This window comes from Rissa tridactyla, chromosome 1 (assembly GCF_028500815.1).
Source record: "Rissa tridactyla isolate bRisTri1 chromosome 1, bRisTri1.patW.cur.20221130, whole genome shotgun sequence".
Lineage (NCBI taxonomy): Eukaryota > Metazoa > Chordata > Aves > Charadriiformes > Laridae > Rissa > Rissa tridactyla.
Window position 1 is genome coordinate 194,146,132 of NC_071466.1, and position 18,199 is coordinate 194,164,330.

General features: G+C 41.0%; 1 protein-coding gene across 1 annotated transcript in view; it reads left to right on the plus strand.

The window, feature by feature from the left end:
- Nucleotides 1-18,199, plus strand: part of PTPRZ1 (protein tyrosine phosphatase receptor type Z1) — a 142,757-nt gene that overhangs the window by 66,264 nt on the left and 58,294 nt on the right. Inside the window, exons 3-6 of the mRNA XM_054211737.1 lie at nt 12,245-12,424; nt 14,159-14,310; nt 15,800-15,895; nt 16,155-16,221. Coding sequence (XP_054067712.1) covers nt 12,245-12,424; nt 14,159-14,310; nt 15,800-15,895; nt 16,155-16,221 — 495 coding nt within the window. The remainder of the gene's footprint in view (nt 1-12,244; nt 12,425-14,158; nt 14,311-15,799; nt 15,896-16,154; nt 16,222-18,199) is intronic.

Here is an 18,199-nt window from a genome sequence, read left to right on the forward strand (position 1 = left end):
AAGCGTAAATTCCAACCTTTTTCATGGCTATTTGTGGGGTTTTTGCATCCACGGTTCCAATAGTGTTCAGTAATGATTTTTTATGCATGCACAGCCGATCTGATCCAAAGCCCAGAAAACCTGCTTGTGATTTATTTCTATACTTCAGCAGGCTTTGGATCAGAACTTATGACTGTGGCCTTTATGAGACATATTATTCTTGTAGACAGGCTAGTACTGACAGAAGTTATTTTCCTAGATGATAGCAACACAATAACACACATGTTTGGTAACAGGAAGAAGCGCCCCTGTGGTATACCACCACTGAACTTTTCATGGAACTAAACAGACTGCTCAATAACATTTAATGGTCCAGGAGGGAGGGAGGAAAGAGGGAAGAAAAGGAGGAAAGGAAGAAAGGAAGAAAGAGGGAAGGGGGGAAGCGGGGTGGGGGAATACCCCAACAGGAGAGAAAAGGAAGCCGTATTGATTTTCTCAGTGAAAGCCAATATTGTTAGATCTGTTGATCTGTTGAGAAGCTGAGAAGGAGGAAATTACATGCTCTCTTTTAAAATTCATTGTTGCATTTTGTTTCTGTACTGAGTGCCTGGTTCTGCCATCCGAGATAATTTCTAGAAAACAAGAGAGTCTACCTTGTAGTAATAAGTAGTTAAAAGCGAAGACTGTCATAGCGCAATTCATTTGACTTCTATGGTGATCTGTACTCAGGTAAAAATTAGGTTTCTTGCTGTTGAAGATGCGTTTCATTGTGCTCTTCTCCTGGGACTACATCAACTATTGCTTACAGACAGATGCTAAATGCTGCAGTCAAAGTAGATTATTGCTTCCTCTTTCTTTGCTCCAGATGATGGTTCTTTAGAGTGCATTTTATTGGTCTGTTTAGAATTGGTGCAAGCTTTGAGCCTGCAAAATTTTTGTCATATGCAGCCATTACATTTCTAATACAATGGTACTTGCATGATGTGGGGCCGAGGGAGATACCTCCATAAAGATCATTTATGCCCGTGTTCACCAACAGAAAGATGTGGTGAACATCCACTTGTTCTCTGTGGAGTATCTGTAAATTGGGGAGTAAGCTTTACTTCCAGGAAGTACAGCTGAACTGTGATGGGGCTGCACCATGTTTGAAAGCTGTTGGTTTTGTTTTGCAAATCAGGGTAGCTTTAGAGGACAAAGCCTGCAATCATCCCATTTTACTTGTCCTTCCTTGCTAGGATATTCTAAACAGCTCAAGATCAGGTGGTGAGGCCTCTTCTTGCGGAATAACAAACAGGCCTTTGACATTGCTGTGACACGAAATTGACAGCTGATTCTATGATATCCAGCAGGAAAAAAAGTGCAACTTTAAGGTATATGAAATGAAGTCATAGGCCATGTTCCTCAGCACTGGCTGAAAGGCATTGCCTATTTCTTAGCCTAAAAATGTGTCAGCTCCATGTATTCCATCTCTGTTTTCAGCTCTCGTTATTTGTGATCTTGGAATGATCTTTGTCACTCAACGGTGTTGTATTCAGTTTCATGATCTTAAGTATTACGAAAAGTAAAGGAAATCATTGCTACAGGCTGAACGCCTCAGAGCAAGATTTAGAAGTATTCAGGGCCTCCAATTAGGGCTTCACATATTGACAAAAAGGAAATACAAGCAGAAGGAAGAATCATGGAATACCAGGTTGGAAGGGACCTCAAGGATCATCTGGTCCAAACTTTTTTGGCAAAAGCATGGTCTAGACAAGATGGCCCAGCACCCTGTCCAGCTGAATCTTAAATGTGTCCAGTGTTGGAGAATCGTCCACTTCCCTGGGGAGATTATTCCAATGGGTGATTGTTCTCATTGTGAAAAATTTTCCTCTTGTGTCCAATCGGAACCTCCCCCGGACTAACTGGTACCCATTACCCCTCATCTTTTCCACGTGACTCCTTGTAAAAAGGGAGTCTCCATCTTCTCTGTAGCCACCCTTTAAATACTGGAACATGGTGATAAGGTCTCACCTAAGCCTTCTTTTCTCAAGGCTGAACAAACCCAGTTCTCTCACCCTTTCCTCATATGGCAGGCTTCCCACTCCTTTGATCATCTTGGTGGCCCTTCTCTGGACCCTTTCATGGCTGTCCACATCTTTTTTATATGGCAGGGACCAAAACTGAACACAGCATTCCAGGTGTGGCCTTACAAGCGCTGACTGTGATAATGACTTGTTTATCTCTGCTGGTGATGGCCTTGTTGATGCAGACCAGCATCCTGTTGGCTTTCTTTGCCCCAGCAGCACACTGTTCACTCATATTGAGCTTGTTGTCCACCAGCACCCAGGTCCCTTTCCACAGAGTTTAGCCCGCTCTCCCAGTGTATCCAGGTCTTCCTGCAGGGTGGATCTCCCTTCCAAAGTGTCCACTTCCACACTCAGTTTGGTTTGATCCCATCATCCAGATCACTTATGAAGAAATTTAACAGTGTTGGGCCCAGTATCAGTCCCTGGGGGGCTGCTCTTGTGACAGGTTGCCAGTTTGAAAAGGAGCTATTTACCACCAACCTCAGGGTGCGGCCTGTCAGCCAGTTCCCACCCACCGCACAGACCACTTGTCTCGACTAATGCATCATTTTCTCTAGGAGGAGGCTGTGGGAAACTGTATCAAAAACCTTGGAGGAATCCAGGTGGACAATGTCCACTGCTTGCCCCACATCAACTGAGTAGGTTGCTTTGTCATAGGTGGTGATCAGGTTTGTCAAGCATTATTTACCCTTGATGAATCCGTGCGGACTTTTCCCAATCACGTGCTTCATTTGACTTCTGATAGCTCCCAAGAGGATTTGTTCCGTAACTTTCCCAGGGACTGAGTTAAGACTGATGGGCCTATAATTTCCTGGATACTCCTTTAAGCCCTTCTTGTGGATGGGGGTGACATTAGCCTTCTTCCAGTCTTCTGGGGCATCCCCCGATCTCCATGACTTCTCAAAGATTATGGAGAGCAGCCTCACAATGACGTCATCCAGCTCTCTTAACACCACCAGGTGGCTAACGTCAGAGCCCATCGATTTTTAGGGGTCAAGCTCCTGTAATAGTTCACATACCAACTCTGCCTTCACTGGCAGTTGATATGTTTGCATCAGCCTGGAATTTTGTTCCCAAGGTCTGGGGCCCATCAGTGCTGGTAAAGACAGAGGTGAAGAAAGTGCAGAGAACCTCTGCCTTTTCAGCATTGCTGGTGACTAATTCACCTCTCCCGTGTAATAGCGAGCCAATATTTTCCTTCTGTTTCTGCTTGTTTTTTATGTACCTGAAGAACCCTTGCTTGTAGTTTTTGACATGTCTGGCCAATTTCAGTTCAAGCTGAGCTTTTGCTCAGAATGTGTTTCTTTTTTTACTTGACTTTTTCCCATTTGGCACTGTACCGAATTTCCTTCCTTAATACTTACTTGAAAAATATAGCTTAGGTCTTAGCACTACATTAATTATAAAAAATTACTTGGCAAGTTTTTATTATGTATTGCTACATAATTCTCTAGCAGCACTTATATGCAAATTCAGGAGCAATGGGATGAGAAGAATAGAAAAGAGGTATCTTAAAACGTTGACTGAGTTTCTCCCATAATCTTTCTCCTAGTCGAAACAGCTATCCCATTGAGTGCACTGCAAATGGAGCATCAGTGATAATCTGTATTTCTCTGGCATAGAAGTATTTGATTATATATTTTCTAACTAGCCTCCAATGGCCAGATTTATTGGGGAATGAAAGAAGGAGCAGAGGAACAGCAAACAGTTGCTATATTGAAAGAAAGCTGTCCATTGGCATTTATCCTCCTACACATTTTGCTCAGTAATTCACTTAGTCTGACTATGAATCATTATCAGACTGACTCCCAGGAAGAAAAATCACCAGACAGCCACTGTATTAATAATAGTGATTACAGTTTTCCGTTGTATCTCAACAACTGTAGTTTATTCTATCTGATTTTTTTTTTCTGTGGGGATAAAGTGAAAAAACCAAAATATTTTTCTCACTTAATTGCTTTTTGGTTATTTTATTGAGCGATGTTTCAGTGACGGTAGATGTGAAGGAAGCGTGAAGTTTATGTTCAAATACACAAACAAAAGGTGAAAGAAATGTCTGATAATCTGAAGATAACAAAATGTTTCATCGGAATTTTCCTGACTCATCTCCTAAGTTAGCTTTTAATAAGGGGTAAGTAGTTCAACACATTTTAGATGAGGAACAAAGAAGATTAACATACCAGAGTTCAGCGGAAGACAGGTTAGTGCTGTGCCATCTTTCAGGGTATTCTCCTCAGGAAAATCCATATTTGTCTGTGTTTATACAGTACATACTGTCTTTTTTGTGTGCACGTACACGCAATACACAGAATACAATGCGTGAATGCTGATACTTAGATACAAAAATGGCAAATAGGCACTAAACAAAATAAGGGATTAGATGTTTTGGCTTGCCTGAATGCATCTAGTTGCAAAGCAACTAGAAACTTTTGTTGATTCTGGTTGCTTTATTTGAAATATTACACCCTACAGCTAGAAAATATATTGCATTCATTTCCCTGTCACTGTATATATGCCAAAAAAAAAATCCATGGGATAACTATATTTGGCTCCTGCTCATTTAAAAGCAAGTTACTTTATTAGTGTTGAACTTTGATGGTTTAAATGCTATTAGAGTTTTTTGGAGTGGACATCCAATTACTCTGTGGGCTGACTCTCTTTAGCGTAACCAGTATAATTTAATTTTTGGACACTTGACCTAGACATTGGCAAGCAATCGGTTTTAGAAAACCCACAACCAATTAAATCACTGAGATGGTCATTATAATTGGCTAAGCCCAAACCTGGAAGCCAAAACTCCATCTCTGTAGTTGTGACTGTCCTGACAAGTAATTTCACCCATTAAAGTCTGGGCTTTTTCAATCTGAAGAATTTTTATAAACTTTATGAGACTGATCATGAACAGGCTGTGGGCATAATTGGGGCTTTTGGAGGGGAAAGCCACGAAACCTAAAAATTCTTACTGTGAAGATCAAGATGAAGCAGAAATATTGTCTTCTACTTATTAATATGTAAAACTTGAACCATCCTTTTTTTGATGACCAAAATGTTTCTCTAGAATGCAATGTGTTATGTCATGGCCTTTGTAATATGAGCTATGGTAATATTCACAAGATTAGTATTGGCAGTACTTCTCTCGTTGGGCCAGTACTGCACTCATCCAGAATGTGAATTGAAATCATTATTCTGCCTTGGAGGATTAGAGACTGCATTGTGCAACTTCTGGTAATAAGCTAAATGCCATAGATATTAATGGTATGAAGCATCGTGAGGTTTGTCGATCTGCATCTCCTCTGTTCATCCAGTTCGGATAGTGAAACAGAAATAAAAAGGAAAAAGCAGAATAGCTCTACAGTTTGGTGTTCAGAGCTGTATTGGTTTGGCATCTAAATTTAAACTTCGTCCCAGTGTAAGTACCCACATCTTTTCATGCCCTTATTTTTGATTTCTCATATCTTGGACAAAGTGTTTGCTCTAAAAACAAACCCTTGAAATCACTCAACACTTTGAAGTGGTAAGTCAATAACATTTTTGATAAAGCAAATCCATTATTAACAGTCCACACAGAGGGGATATCACTCATCTCCTATATGTGTCCAGTCTGTATTTATAAAAATAATTGTATCATCATGAAAGCAAAAGCTGATGAAAAATGTAGAGGAACAAATTAAGTAGAGGTAAAGAATCCATCTCTCTTTTCTGCTGTCTTTCATCTAGAACATAAACCCCAGGGTTCACATCAGTTTAAATCATGAAATAGTAAATGAGGTAGGAGCAATGGAAAACCTGAATCAAACCTCCAATTATTTCTGTACTACCCATTAGTGACAGTTAGAGAGGCAGTGTTTATACTCTGTAACTGGTTAGAGTCTAAAACTTACCGTCCCTATTTCTGTCTAACAGTAGAAATCTAACAGTAGAAATCTAACAGTAGTGATGTTAACCTCCCTGTGTTTCAAAGCTTACACTTGTGAAGAAAGTATGGCTTCTTCACCAATATTTAAAGCATTTCTTTTTCTGTAACTGTCATTAAAGCTAGAGCTTCTTGTAGTTCCTGAGGGGGCACGTGCTAAGAGTATGCCCATTCACAGGAAACGTGATCCTAATAAGAGCTAAGAATGCAAACCCTGATGTTAAAACAACAGTTACTAAAGTGAAGTGCTGGGAAGTAGAATTTTCCCAGTAAAACATATCTCCTCACAAATGCAGTTATCTGACATCATTATTAATCACATAAAGCCCAAAGCTTTATTTTTAATATCATATTTCTTCAGAAACTACACCCATATTCAGTATGAAGAAGAAAGACAGAGTATAAGTTTCATGTATTCAGAATCCCATTCTTTAGACTTGAGATTTACATTTAAGTTCTTTATATCTATTTTCCATTGATTTAAAAAGATATCTTCCATTTTTCATAAATTGCGTATTACATTCAGACAGTACTGATACATAGTAGTAAACAGCAGTAGTCGTAACGCAGGTTTACAGCCCAGCAGACACGCGGACTGCACGTGTGTGAGCACGCTGAGGAACCCCTCTCCTGGCAAGTTGCTGGGAGGACCACATAGCCCACTCATTTTCACAGCTTGTCTTCAGCCCTGCTCGCTCTTTCCTCTTGCACAGGATACTGACTCACAGAGAGTTGTTTGACACATGCTTTTCTTTCAAGTATTTTTACAAAAGACAGAAGTGCAGTAACACCTTGTGGGCCAGGTCTTCCAAAGACAGCAGCGGATAGAAGTGAAGTACGAAATGAAGACTGGACACTTGTTGCAGGGATGGGCTCACTGGGGCTAAGGATGAGGAACAGATGTAGTTATGAACATTTCCTAGAAAGAAAGAGTGGGAAAATTTTCTTTGGACGTTCTTCCCTGGGCAAGAGTGGTAAAGGTTACAGTATAGACAGTCTTCCATTAACTTGTAATCTGCTGTGTTCAGGCTCATTTTCATTCATTGTGAATTGTCAGTTGCTTCTTCAGAGCTGACAGCTTTGACAAACATTGCTTCCTCTGTGCACTCGTCAAGATATATCGTGCACATTTTTATTCTCCTCAGATTTCCAAAGCACAGTTTGGGGGAATTCATTTTCAAAGCTCAGTTTCAACAATATTTTTCAAAATGGCTGGCATTTCTTTGATTTATGATTTCCATCATAACACCTACAGTAAAACAATCTGCTCTTGTTTAAAAACATTTGGTTCTTTTGCTTTTACATGGGATTTCTGCAAGTCATATAAACTGCAACAGTTTCACCACCTGCTGCCTACACTGGGTGCATTTACGTTAATGCTTTAATTTAGATCAGGAGTGGACTATCTCCTGGCTGCTCCCCACTTGCCAAGGTTTGGTTCACAAAGTAGAGTTGTGTCACAGTGCGTGACAGGGGTTCATCTCAACTGATACTAAACAGGAGATGTGCTGCAGGAATGTGCCTGGTGCACTTCAGCAGCCAATGGGCATTCAGCGCATGGGACCAGAAAGAGCTAGGCTGAGGTAAAAACCTTCTGAAAGACATGTGGTTTGGACATCTGGTGCTCAACCCCAATGGTTTTGCTCTGTAAATCTGCTCGAGTTGGGCTGCACTCTTGCTAATACAGGCACAACCATTATCTGCTCCAACATTTGCAGCATGCATGCATAAACATGTATTTTGCTGCTCAAACATAATTTGGATCATCATGACTGAACTCGAGTTCCTCCTGAAATTCCCAGTGTTCCTGCTTCAGACGGGAGCCTGCCATTGGTTTCCTGTACATTTCATTGCATAGCTTTTGATCAACACTACAACTTCTCAGTAGAATCATAGAATCATAGAATTGTTAGGGTTGGAAGGGACCTTAAAGATCATCTAGTTCCAACCCCCCTACCTTGGGCAGGGACACCCCCCACTAGATCAGGTTGCTCAGGGCCCCGTCCATCCTGGCCTTAAAAACTTCCAGGGATGGGGCTTCCACCACCTCTCTGGACAATCTGTTCCAGTGTCTCACCACCCTCATGGTGAAGAAATTCTTCCTAACGTCCAGTCTGAATCATCCCATCTCTAGTTTTAATCCATTCCCTCTAGTCCTACCATTACCCGACATTCTAAAAAGTCCCTCACCAGCTTTCTTGTAGGCCCCCTTAACATACTGGTAGGCCACTGTAAGGTCTCCTCGGAGCCTTCTTTTCTCCAGACTGAACAACCCCAACTCTCTCAGTCTGTCCTCACAGGAGAGGTGCTCCAGCCCTCTGAGCATCCTCGTGGCCCTTCTCTGGACACATACCAGCACGTCCATATCTCTCTTGTAGTAGGGGCTCCAGAATCGGACGCAGTAGTTATGCAATTGTGATTTTCCTCTTGACATACAACACGTACACAGATCTTGTTCCTTCTTACTAAGCTTAATGTCATTTTTACTTTTTTACCAGAGCGCCCACACTGCCTGTGTTCGTCAGTGCTGAGATCACTTGTGCTTCTGCAATTGCAAGCGATAATGGTGCCCTTTGCTTATGTGGATTAAACTGATTAAAAGTTGTCAAATACCTATTCAGATCTGCCAGCAGAAACATTGATTTGGAGCATTCAGTTAATTTGTTGTAGCCAGAAGTCTTATCTTGTCCTCTGCAACCATGAAATACTTCTCATTTACTCTTGGTTGATTTCAAGCAATCATCCATAGCAATAGAATATATCGTTTTCTTTTTGTCAACCAGAGAGTAGTTGAAACAGTATTTGCATCTTTTTCATACCTAATATACATAGATCAGCTTCTTACCATGACTATTGTTGAGTGTATGGCAATATGTAATTACATGAAAGTCACTGCTCTAAAACTTTCTTTGGGGCATAAATATTCATAGATGCTGTAAGATTTCAGCAAGGTGTAAACAACGAAGTTCTTTGTGAAAGGAGAATCTTTTTATTCTAATCACTTACTTGACTTAATTGCCTTTGTTTCTACACATAAAAAATAGGCAGAACATATCGGTTCCTTTTAGCAAGCTCATCTCATAGGTTTGAGGCCTTTCTCGGGCATAGGAAATAATGTTCCTCATCTCACCAAGCCTTCTGATTTCCCTCATTTCTTTCTGGCAATACTTATGAAAAACTTAACATCCAGACTGAAAGAACAGACAACAGACTTCCTTGCTCGGGCCACAGCATCGCTGTACTGCCAACAGCCAGCATCCTACGTAACTCTGCGTGCCCTGGCTCAGGATGTTGTGAGGGATTACGGTGTTGGCACGACACTGTCTTCTGGGATGAGCTAAAATTACTATTGTTACCATTAGCTTTGTGCTAGGGATTTGTCATATTATACACTGAGGCACAGATAACAAGTCAAAGAATTTACATTCTACATAACAAAACCACAAGATATGAAACTGTGAAAGTTGGAAGGAGATTCTCTAATTTTAATGTATTTGTTTTAATTGAACGTGATAGTGGATAGTAGGGAATTTAAAGGGAAGATGCAAAAATGGGATAACGGCATTCATCAAAAGAAGCATGGAAGAAAGTACCCAAAAGTACAGTGGAGGGCGAGAGGAAACAGTATGATTTTCAGTAAGTTTTAATGTCAGTGGTGGAAAGAGCAGAGTAAGGGAAATGCGTGTTGGGAAAAGATTTGTGATGGTGTTCTGGAGGAGAGACTGCAGGTGCGCAACGGGAGCGGGTATGTCAGTGGAAGGAGAAAGGAGATTTCTACTGCCTTGGGGCAACAGCAGGCACCTGGGAAGTCTTGGGCTGCAGCAAGAGGAAGGAGCAAAAGAAACAGAGCATGGAGCAGGGAGCGCAGCCTAACTCAAAGGGACGGCCGTGGGCAGTCAGCCCGGCCCAAATTGGCAGAGACTTTCAAAGAGCCAGGGAGGGCTCTAAAGAGTTTGATGCAGCTTGGAAGATCACCAAGCTGGCTGAAAGCAGACCTGGAAGCAAGGGCCTGTCTGCAAGGATGGCAGAGGGCAAGCTGAGAATTGTTATTTCTGTCCTGTCTGACCATGTTTGGTCTGTTAAAAAAGGTAATGATTCTAATTTATATTTAAATAAAATTGGCTTTCTTGGTTTTAAAAGCTTTCAATATTTGTTAGAAAATTCAGTATAGAAGATCTGAGCAGACTCATCTCCCAGGTTTTGGTTGACTTGGATTCAGGATTTCTTAAGGGAAGCTTTTGAGAGAGAAGGTGAAATTAATATTAGACAGCCTTTTCTTACAAAAAGCACATTAGAAACCAGAATATTTGCCCAGGTAATAATCTATAACTGACAGCTAACGTCCAGGAGAAGTGTGACTTGAGGAGGAGGTGGAAGCTTACCCCAGGTACCATTCCCACAGGGACCACTTGCTTGCTGGGTACAGGCCTCTAACCCCCACCTGCAGGGTATTCAGATTCATAACCCAGTGACTTAAACTCATTTTGGTTTGCTTGGCTGTTGTGCCTAACGGCTTCTTCTTTTGCTGTTTACAAGAAGTAAATGGGTTTATATAGCATCTGACCTGCAGTAATTCTGATGCAGCAAGGTGATATTGGTAACTCGCTTGACTGGATACTCGTTGAATAATTTAGCTCAGGTTTGTTTGTAGGTAGCTAGCTATCCAGATGAGCATCTTCTATTACTGCCTATTGTCATGGTTACAGGACTGGCTGCATCTCTTCTCCCCTCTCTGAGTTTTCTGAGTGCAATATGAGGGCTGTCCTTGCCTGGGGTGCAATATAGCAAATCTTCCCCTGACAGTCTTGGATGTAGCACAGCAGCCTGTAAATGAGCACTGGCTCGTTTCAACATGTCTAATAGGATTCAAATGTGTGCATTGGATGCACTAATATTAGCTCTTAACTACTAGTAAGTGGGAAGCTAACTGAAGCAATTATATTTTCTTAGGTCTGTGCAGTCAACTCTTGGTTTTAATTAGCCCTTTGAAGTGTTACCAGAATTCCCTGTCAGGAAAAAATATTTATATGTATGCAAACACATAAATGTACACAAAATGTTCTATTATTTATATTACTATATTATATAAAAAAAAGATTCTCAGAGCAGCTGCTAACCCCTCACACTGATCTGTAGAGTACTTGAGCATTTCTTATGGAAAATGATGTCTTCGGCAAAGGACGTGCTGTCTGTGTCCATGTTGCCTGTGTCTGAAGTGGCCACGGTGAAATGCCGTGCCAGCCCCTCTGCCCTGGAGAAGGTGTCTTGCTGCCACGCAGGACCTCTACAACGAAAAGGAGGTTGTAGAGACATGGGGGTTGGTCTCTTCTCCCAAGTAACAAGCGATAGACAAAGAGGCAACAGCCTCAAGGTGCGCCAGGGGAGGTTTAGGATGGATATTAGGAAAAATTTCTTCACCAAAAGGGTCATCAAACATTGGAACAGGCTGCCCAGGGAAGTGGTGGAGTCACCATCCCTGGAGGTATTTAAAAGATGGGTAGATGTGGTGTTTAGGAACATGGTTTAGTGGTGATTTTGTCAGTGTTAGGCTGATGGTAGGACTTGATGTTCTTAAAGGTCCCTTCCAACCTAGACGATTTGATGATTCTGTGATTCTATGACCTCCTGGCTGCTCTTGACCAGCAGCTGCAAAGGGAGATGGCTGGAGTGGGAGTGCATGGCCCAACGTGGGCAAAGCTGGGCCACACAGCCAGGCTCTCCAGCCAGAGCATCACTCACCTTCTTCCGTTTTCAGGTTTGAATCACTTCACATTTTTGCCTCTGTGTAAGGATTTTTTAAAAGATCTTACTGCTTTTGTTAGTTTAAAAATCTTATTGGATGGCTGACTTCATTGGGCAGAAGGAATGTTAATGACATTCTTATGATTAAAAGTTATTTGGAAAGGAGGAGTTTGTATTAATTCCCAAGTTGTTTTGAATGGCTATTTCTTTCACTTGAAAGCTTCCCCTCCCTACCCCCCCATTTTATTTATTATTTCTGTACATTGTATGTGAGGGGGTTTTTATTGTTTTTGGCTTTCCCTAGAGATTCATAAGCATGTATATATGATGTCTAAAATGTATGTATGATGTCAAAAAGTGACTTAACTGTTGAAGGTAGGATGCAATGGTAAGTCTGCCAAGTATTGCTACAGATGAGGCCTATAAGAAGGGCAGGTAATCTGATCACAGACTGAAAACTGGGTTTTAACTTCCCCACATTAAAAAATCCATGGATGCCAGTTTAGGTTTTAAATGTATTTACCCCAAATGTTTTGATTTCTAGGAACTTTGAACCAAAAGAACTGGGGAAAGAAATATTCAGCCTGCAATGGTGCCAAACAGTCTCCTATTAATATAGATGAAGATCTCACCCAAGTAAACGTGAATCTGAAGAAACTTAAATTCCATGGATGGGAAAAGGAAACTTTGGAAGATACTTTCATTCGGAACACCGGCAAAACAGGTAAAAAGTCAGATTTCATGTTTGGAGTTAAATGACGTCAGAAAAGTGATATAGGATGGACAATCAACCAAGGACTTTAATGAAATATTTTCATTTCACTTTTCCTTAGTTCATGTATTCTGAATTTATCCATTAAATAAAAAAACAGGTGATGACAATGAGCAAGCATAATAGAGAAATCACTAAAACACAAATGAAAATTACGTGCACAGACAGATAGAGCCAAAGCAATCACATCATTACTATCATTCCATCATGAGCACTTCATTGAAGCTAAATAGTAATTTAGCATTTGCTATGAAATAATGATAATTATTACTACATATCTAGAATCTGTAACAAGTATACAGAAATTATTTTCTAAAAGTGTGAATAAATTACCTACTCATCTGGAAGCACTTCATGGGTGAGTTGTGGTTTCAAAAAACTCAGGATGGGATTCATCTCACCTGCATGTACCCGCCTCTAATGTAGACACTTGTGTCTGATTTACTCACTTAGACTTCTTCTTACAGTCAAAGAAGAGAAATACGTGCTTTTATGGACTGATTTGTCTTACCTATCTTAGAAATGTATTTTAGAAAGAAGTGATTTATGCCTACAAGTGCCTATTTCTCACAGCTATAAAAGAAGTTTATAGTGGCATTTACACTGTCAGACAAATATTTTTGCAACCACATTGCTGCATAAATCCAGCATAGCAGTAACTAAAAGCTGCTTGTTGGAAGTACTGTTTCTCTTTCCAGGCGTAAGTATGGAGGAAGGAAGCTCTAAACTGTTTTGACCTTCTACCTGATCCAGTGGGACCCCTAGACCAGAGATTTTTTAATTTTTTTTTTTATTTTAGTGTCATTGTTCCTAATTTCTCTTCTTGGCCCTATCACGTGCTTCCTACATACTACTCCACAAATTACTTACTTCCCTTCTGCCCTACTAGATGAGATAAATAGTGGATTTGTCTTTTCAAGAGATCCCTAAGGAACATTCTTTAAAGTCCATAAAAGTGAGCTGAGCTCTTCCTCATCTTCAGCAATTCAGATACTATAAAAGGAACTGTTAAGCTCTGTAGTTAAAATTGTCTTGAAGGTCTTGAGGAATGGAATGTAACGAAACTGAACGCCAATTAGTGCTGTTTTAGCAAAAGGTCAAACAATTAAAAATCACTGGAGGTGGGAAAGCCAAATGTGGGGCTTTGGTGTATTCCACCCTGCTCATTCCCTCCACAAGACAAATGCTCAGTCCCGTCTACAGTTTGTGTACAGTTATGCCCAGGTGAAGACCTGTCATCACCTTCTCCCATGGGCGGCTGCTCCACAGCTAAGGGGTCTCACAGACAGGACAGTCCTCCTAGGAACTGGCTAAAATTCTTGTCTTACCTCATGTTTTTAAATCTAGAATTATGATAATAATGGGTGGGGGTATTTTCCTTTTTGTTAAAAACACAGGTGCTTTCAGGAAGCGATGTATTTCAGGAATTTATTTTCTTAGACGGTCGGATCAGTGACTAAGCCAGTTTTCTGAGCTTTTTAGTGTAGTTCTGTGGCTAGTTTCAGTGAATTACCACACTTCTTACTTTGTTTAAATAACCAATTTCCTGTCAAATTGCTTATGAAATACAGGAAAAAAGATATATCATATTTACTTTTTAGCATTTAATACTGAAATATGACAGTCATAGATGCTTTGGCTGGCTTCTATATGAACACTTCTTTTTTTTCCCCTCTCTTTGTTCAGTGGAAATTAACCTGACAAACGATTATTATGTAAGTGGAGGTGGCTTAGACACCATATTCAAAGCAAGCAAGATCACTTTTCACTGGGGAAAATGCAACGTGTCGTCAGACGGATCAGAACATAGTCTAGAAGGGCAAAAATTTCCTCTTGAGGTAAAGTACGGAATAGATTTTCACCATTTTGACCATTTTGACAATTTGACATTCTGCAAAAAGTAATGCTGTTTACTAAATACCTTTATAATTTGATTAAAGTCTATTTGCAAACATAATCATTGACTTAAATAGAAATTAACAATATTTAAATGATGTATTTAAGAAGGACAGCATAAGGCATTATTCTGTGGTATGTTGAGAATGTCTAAACTGTGCATTTTTGCACACATCTTCTAAGGTGGCGTTAGAAGTCAGTTCTGTTAATCTGCCAAAGCTCAAGCTCACACTAACAGTTAAGCTCCTACCAGGTTGGCCCACCAGATTCCACAGCAGTCAGTTATTTAAAGTGTAAATGGACTTTTCCAAGCTGGGGCTTTGCTGAGAGCCCGTGGGAGCTGCTGAGCCTTATGCAGACAAAGCGTGGCCCATGTCACTGGGCTGGAGAGAGAGCTGGCAGCAGCGTGCCAAGAGCCCCATGTGAGAGCAGGTCCTGGGTGCAGCCGTGTTCATGGCCAGCCAGGCCAGCAAACCTCTGGCTGGTTTGGCAGAATAGCTTGCAACAGCATGGGGATGGGGTCGAGGAGAGGAGTAGCTCTAGCTGAGATCCAGGAGGGCACTCTGCAGACCAAACTTGGAACCCTCAACAGGGCATTGAGGTAGTTTTCCAATTAAAAAGATGTAGTTGTGGCAGACAACTGTGTTGCTCCTCACTCCGAGCACTTTGGATTTCCATGTCAGAGCAAAGCAATACAGCCAAGGTTGTCCTATACTCTGTGGAGAGCTGTGGGCTGGGAGCTTTCCTGGGGCAGTGTCATTTCCTTTACCTCATTAGTCGTTTCAAAATTCCCACTCACAGTCCACCTGTCCTGCCAACGCATCAAAGAGAATATTCTCTTCCATCATCATCAGATGAAAAGCTAGCAGGAGCAGGACGCTCACCCATTCATGTTGGTGACCCAGCACTGGAGGAGATTTCACAGCTGCATCTGGAGAAAGAGAGGAAGGGTACAACAAACCCAATGCCCATGCCAGCACTCAAATCTGGGCACAAAATACCTGGTAATCTTTTATTACCAGTGCTTCTCTACACCTACTGCAAGGCAGATGCAGTAAGGACATCCTGCCTTATTATTCGTGTTTTACCACTGATTTCATCTCACTTGAGTACTCTAGGTAAGATGTCCAGTATCAGCAAGTTATCTCGGCTTACTGTATTATCCATGGACAGCATTGTGTTCCTTGAAAGGATAACTCCTGCATACTTAGTGGTTTTCCAGGAGAGGTCATTTTTAGGTAGCTAACAGCGGATGAATTCCATTCTATATCTTCAAATAAGGCATGTGACACAGAGAAAAAAATCCATATATTTGTAATTAAATTTATCGCTTGGACATTTTTTTCTCAAAATGGGCATATAAATAACTGCATTGATTATTTTTTTTTTATTTTTGGTATATGTAACATTTGAATATATTTTTATTTTCAGATGCAAATCTACTGCTATGATGCAGATCAGTTTACAAGTTTCGAAGAGGCAATTAAAGGAAATGGAAAGTTAAGAGCTTTATCAGTTTTGTTTGAGGTAAACAAAATGTATCTTTGTGTCATTAAACAAGCTTTGAAACATGGCAGATGTTCAAACTGAATTTAACTGGTTCCAATGTGTGATCACTGAGTTAAAAATTTGCATATATCTTTCTAATTTATTCTTACAGAAAAGCAAATGGGCAAAATATGCTTGCTCTGCTTTAAGTCATCTGTAATTTTGGTGGTAAACCGCAACTTTCGTTTTTTTTTCATGAAAAAAATGTACTGTTAAAATTGTGATTTCTTTTTAACAGATTGGACTAGAAGACAATCTGGATTATAATCCAATCATTAACGGAGTAGATAGTGTTAGTCGTTTCGGTAAGTCTACCTCCAGATTTCATTGATTACTGATTACACTAAATTCTATTTCAGTGTAATTATGAAACCTTAAGGACAGCTGGGAGCACAGTTCTCTAGAGCTCAGACGTGTCTATTTTGTTAGAAACAGCAAAAGTCATCTGGATAGACTAGAGAGCTGGGCAGTCACCAACCATATGAAATTTAACATGAGCAAGTGCCAGATCCTGCACCTGGGACAGGGTGATACTGGTTATATGTACAAACTGGGGGATGAGAGGCTGGAGAGCAGCCCCACGGAAAGACATCTGGGGGTCTGGGTTGATGGCACATTGAGTATGAGTCAACAGTGTGCCCTGGCAGCCAAACGGGCCAAAGGTGGCCTGGGGTGCATCAAGCACAGCATAGCTAGCCAGTTGAGGGAGGTGATCGTCCCACTCTATGCTGCACTGATGCGACCCCACCTCGAGTACTGTGTGCAGTTTTGGGTGCCTCAGTACAAGAAGGACATCAGACTACTAGAGTGTGTCCAGAGGAGGGCAATCGAGATGGTGAAAGGTCCCAAGGACAAGACTTATGAGGAGCAGCTGAGGTCACTTGTTTTGTTCAGCTTGGAGAAGAGAAGGCTGAGGGGTGACCTAATCTCAGTCTACAACTTTCTCAAGGGGAGCAGCAGAGCAGGAAGTACTGATCTCCTCTCTCTGGTGACCAGCAATAGGACACAAGGAAATGGAATGAAGCTGCATCAGGGGAAGTTCAGATTGGGCATTAGGAAAAGGCTTTTCACTGGGAGGGTGGTCAGTCAATGGAACAGGCTCCTCAGGGAATGAGCATATGGAGCATAGCATCAAGCCTGTCAGAGTTCATGCAGCATCTGGACAGTGCTTTAGTCATGTGGTTTAGTTTTAGGTAGTCCTGCAAGGAGCAGGGAGTTGGACTTGATGATCCTCGACATCTGCTGGAAAAGTAGCACAGTGAGCTGTAGGCAATCCAGGAGACTCCTGGAGTGCATTGAGGATAACTTCTTAAGCCAGGTAATAGACAGCCCTTCCAGAGAATATGTGATTCTGGAACTGTTGGTCACCAATGCAAGTGTGCTAATCGGTGCCGTCAAGATTGGAGGCAGCTTGGGCTGCAGTGATCACGCACTGGTGAAGTTTGCAGTCCTGAGGAGTGTGGGTCAGGCAAAGAGTAAAGTCAGGACCCTGAATTTTAGGAACGCAACCTGGTCTAGTTGAAGGTGTCCCTGCTTAGTGCCCCTGCTTAGGGGAGGTTGGACTAGATGACCTTTAAAGGTGCCTTCCAACCCAAACTGTTCTATGATTCCATCCTTATGGGTCCCTTCCAACTCAAGATATTCTGTGATTCTACGATTTATTTACCCCAAGACTGAATATTTGTAACAGCAACGGTTAGTGTAAATGAATAAATATAACTATCATGAGGAACTTGCAACTCTTTAAATGCTAAATCAAGAGAAATGTCTGATTTATTCTGTGAGTTTTCTTAGTCATACATTTCTGGACATTTATATGTGGTTGGAAGCCAAATAACCCTGTTGCAGCCATCCAAGATGCGTCTTACAAGCGTGAGACCATATGAATATTAGTATTCAGTAGACTCAGTGGAGATGAATTCTTCTTTCAATAGCTCCTGTGTAAATCTGAAATAATCCAATTATATTATATTTGTACTAGCATTATTAAAACCAAATGTTGATACTTTGGTGTTTTAGAATTCCTTGTGGTTTTACATCAGAGCACGTGGACTTCAGGGTGGTGCATAAGCAGATCTGGGCTCTGTTTCTAACCCAGTTTCACAATGGCTATGCAGAAGAATAAACATGAATGAGCACTGTCTTGAACGCGGATATTTTCTTACGTCATGGCCATGATCTTAAGTAAATGGCTAACTTTATCTCAGTTTTTTTCTATATGTAATGATACTTGAGCTTTGTAAATCCCCTTAGGATCAATAGGTTTAAAGTGTAAAAAGCTAT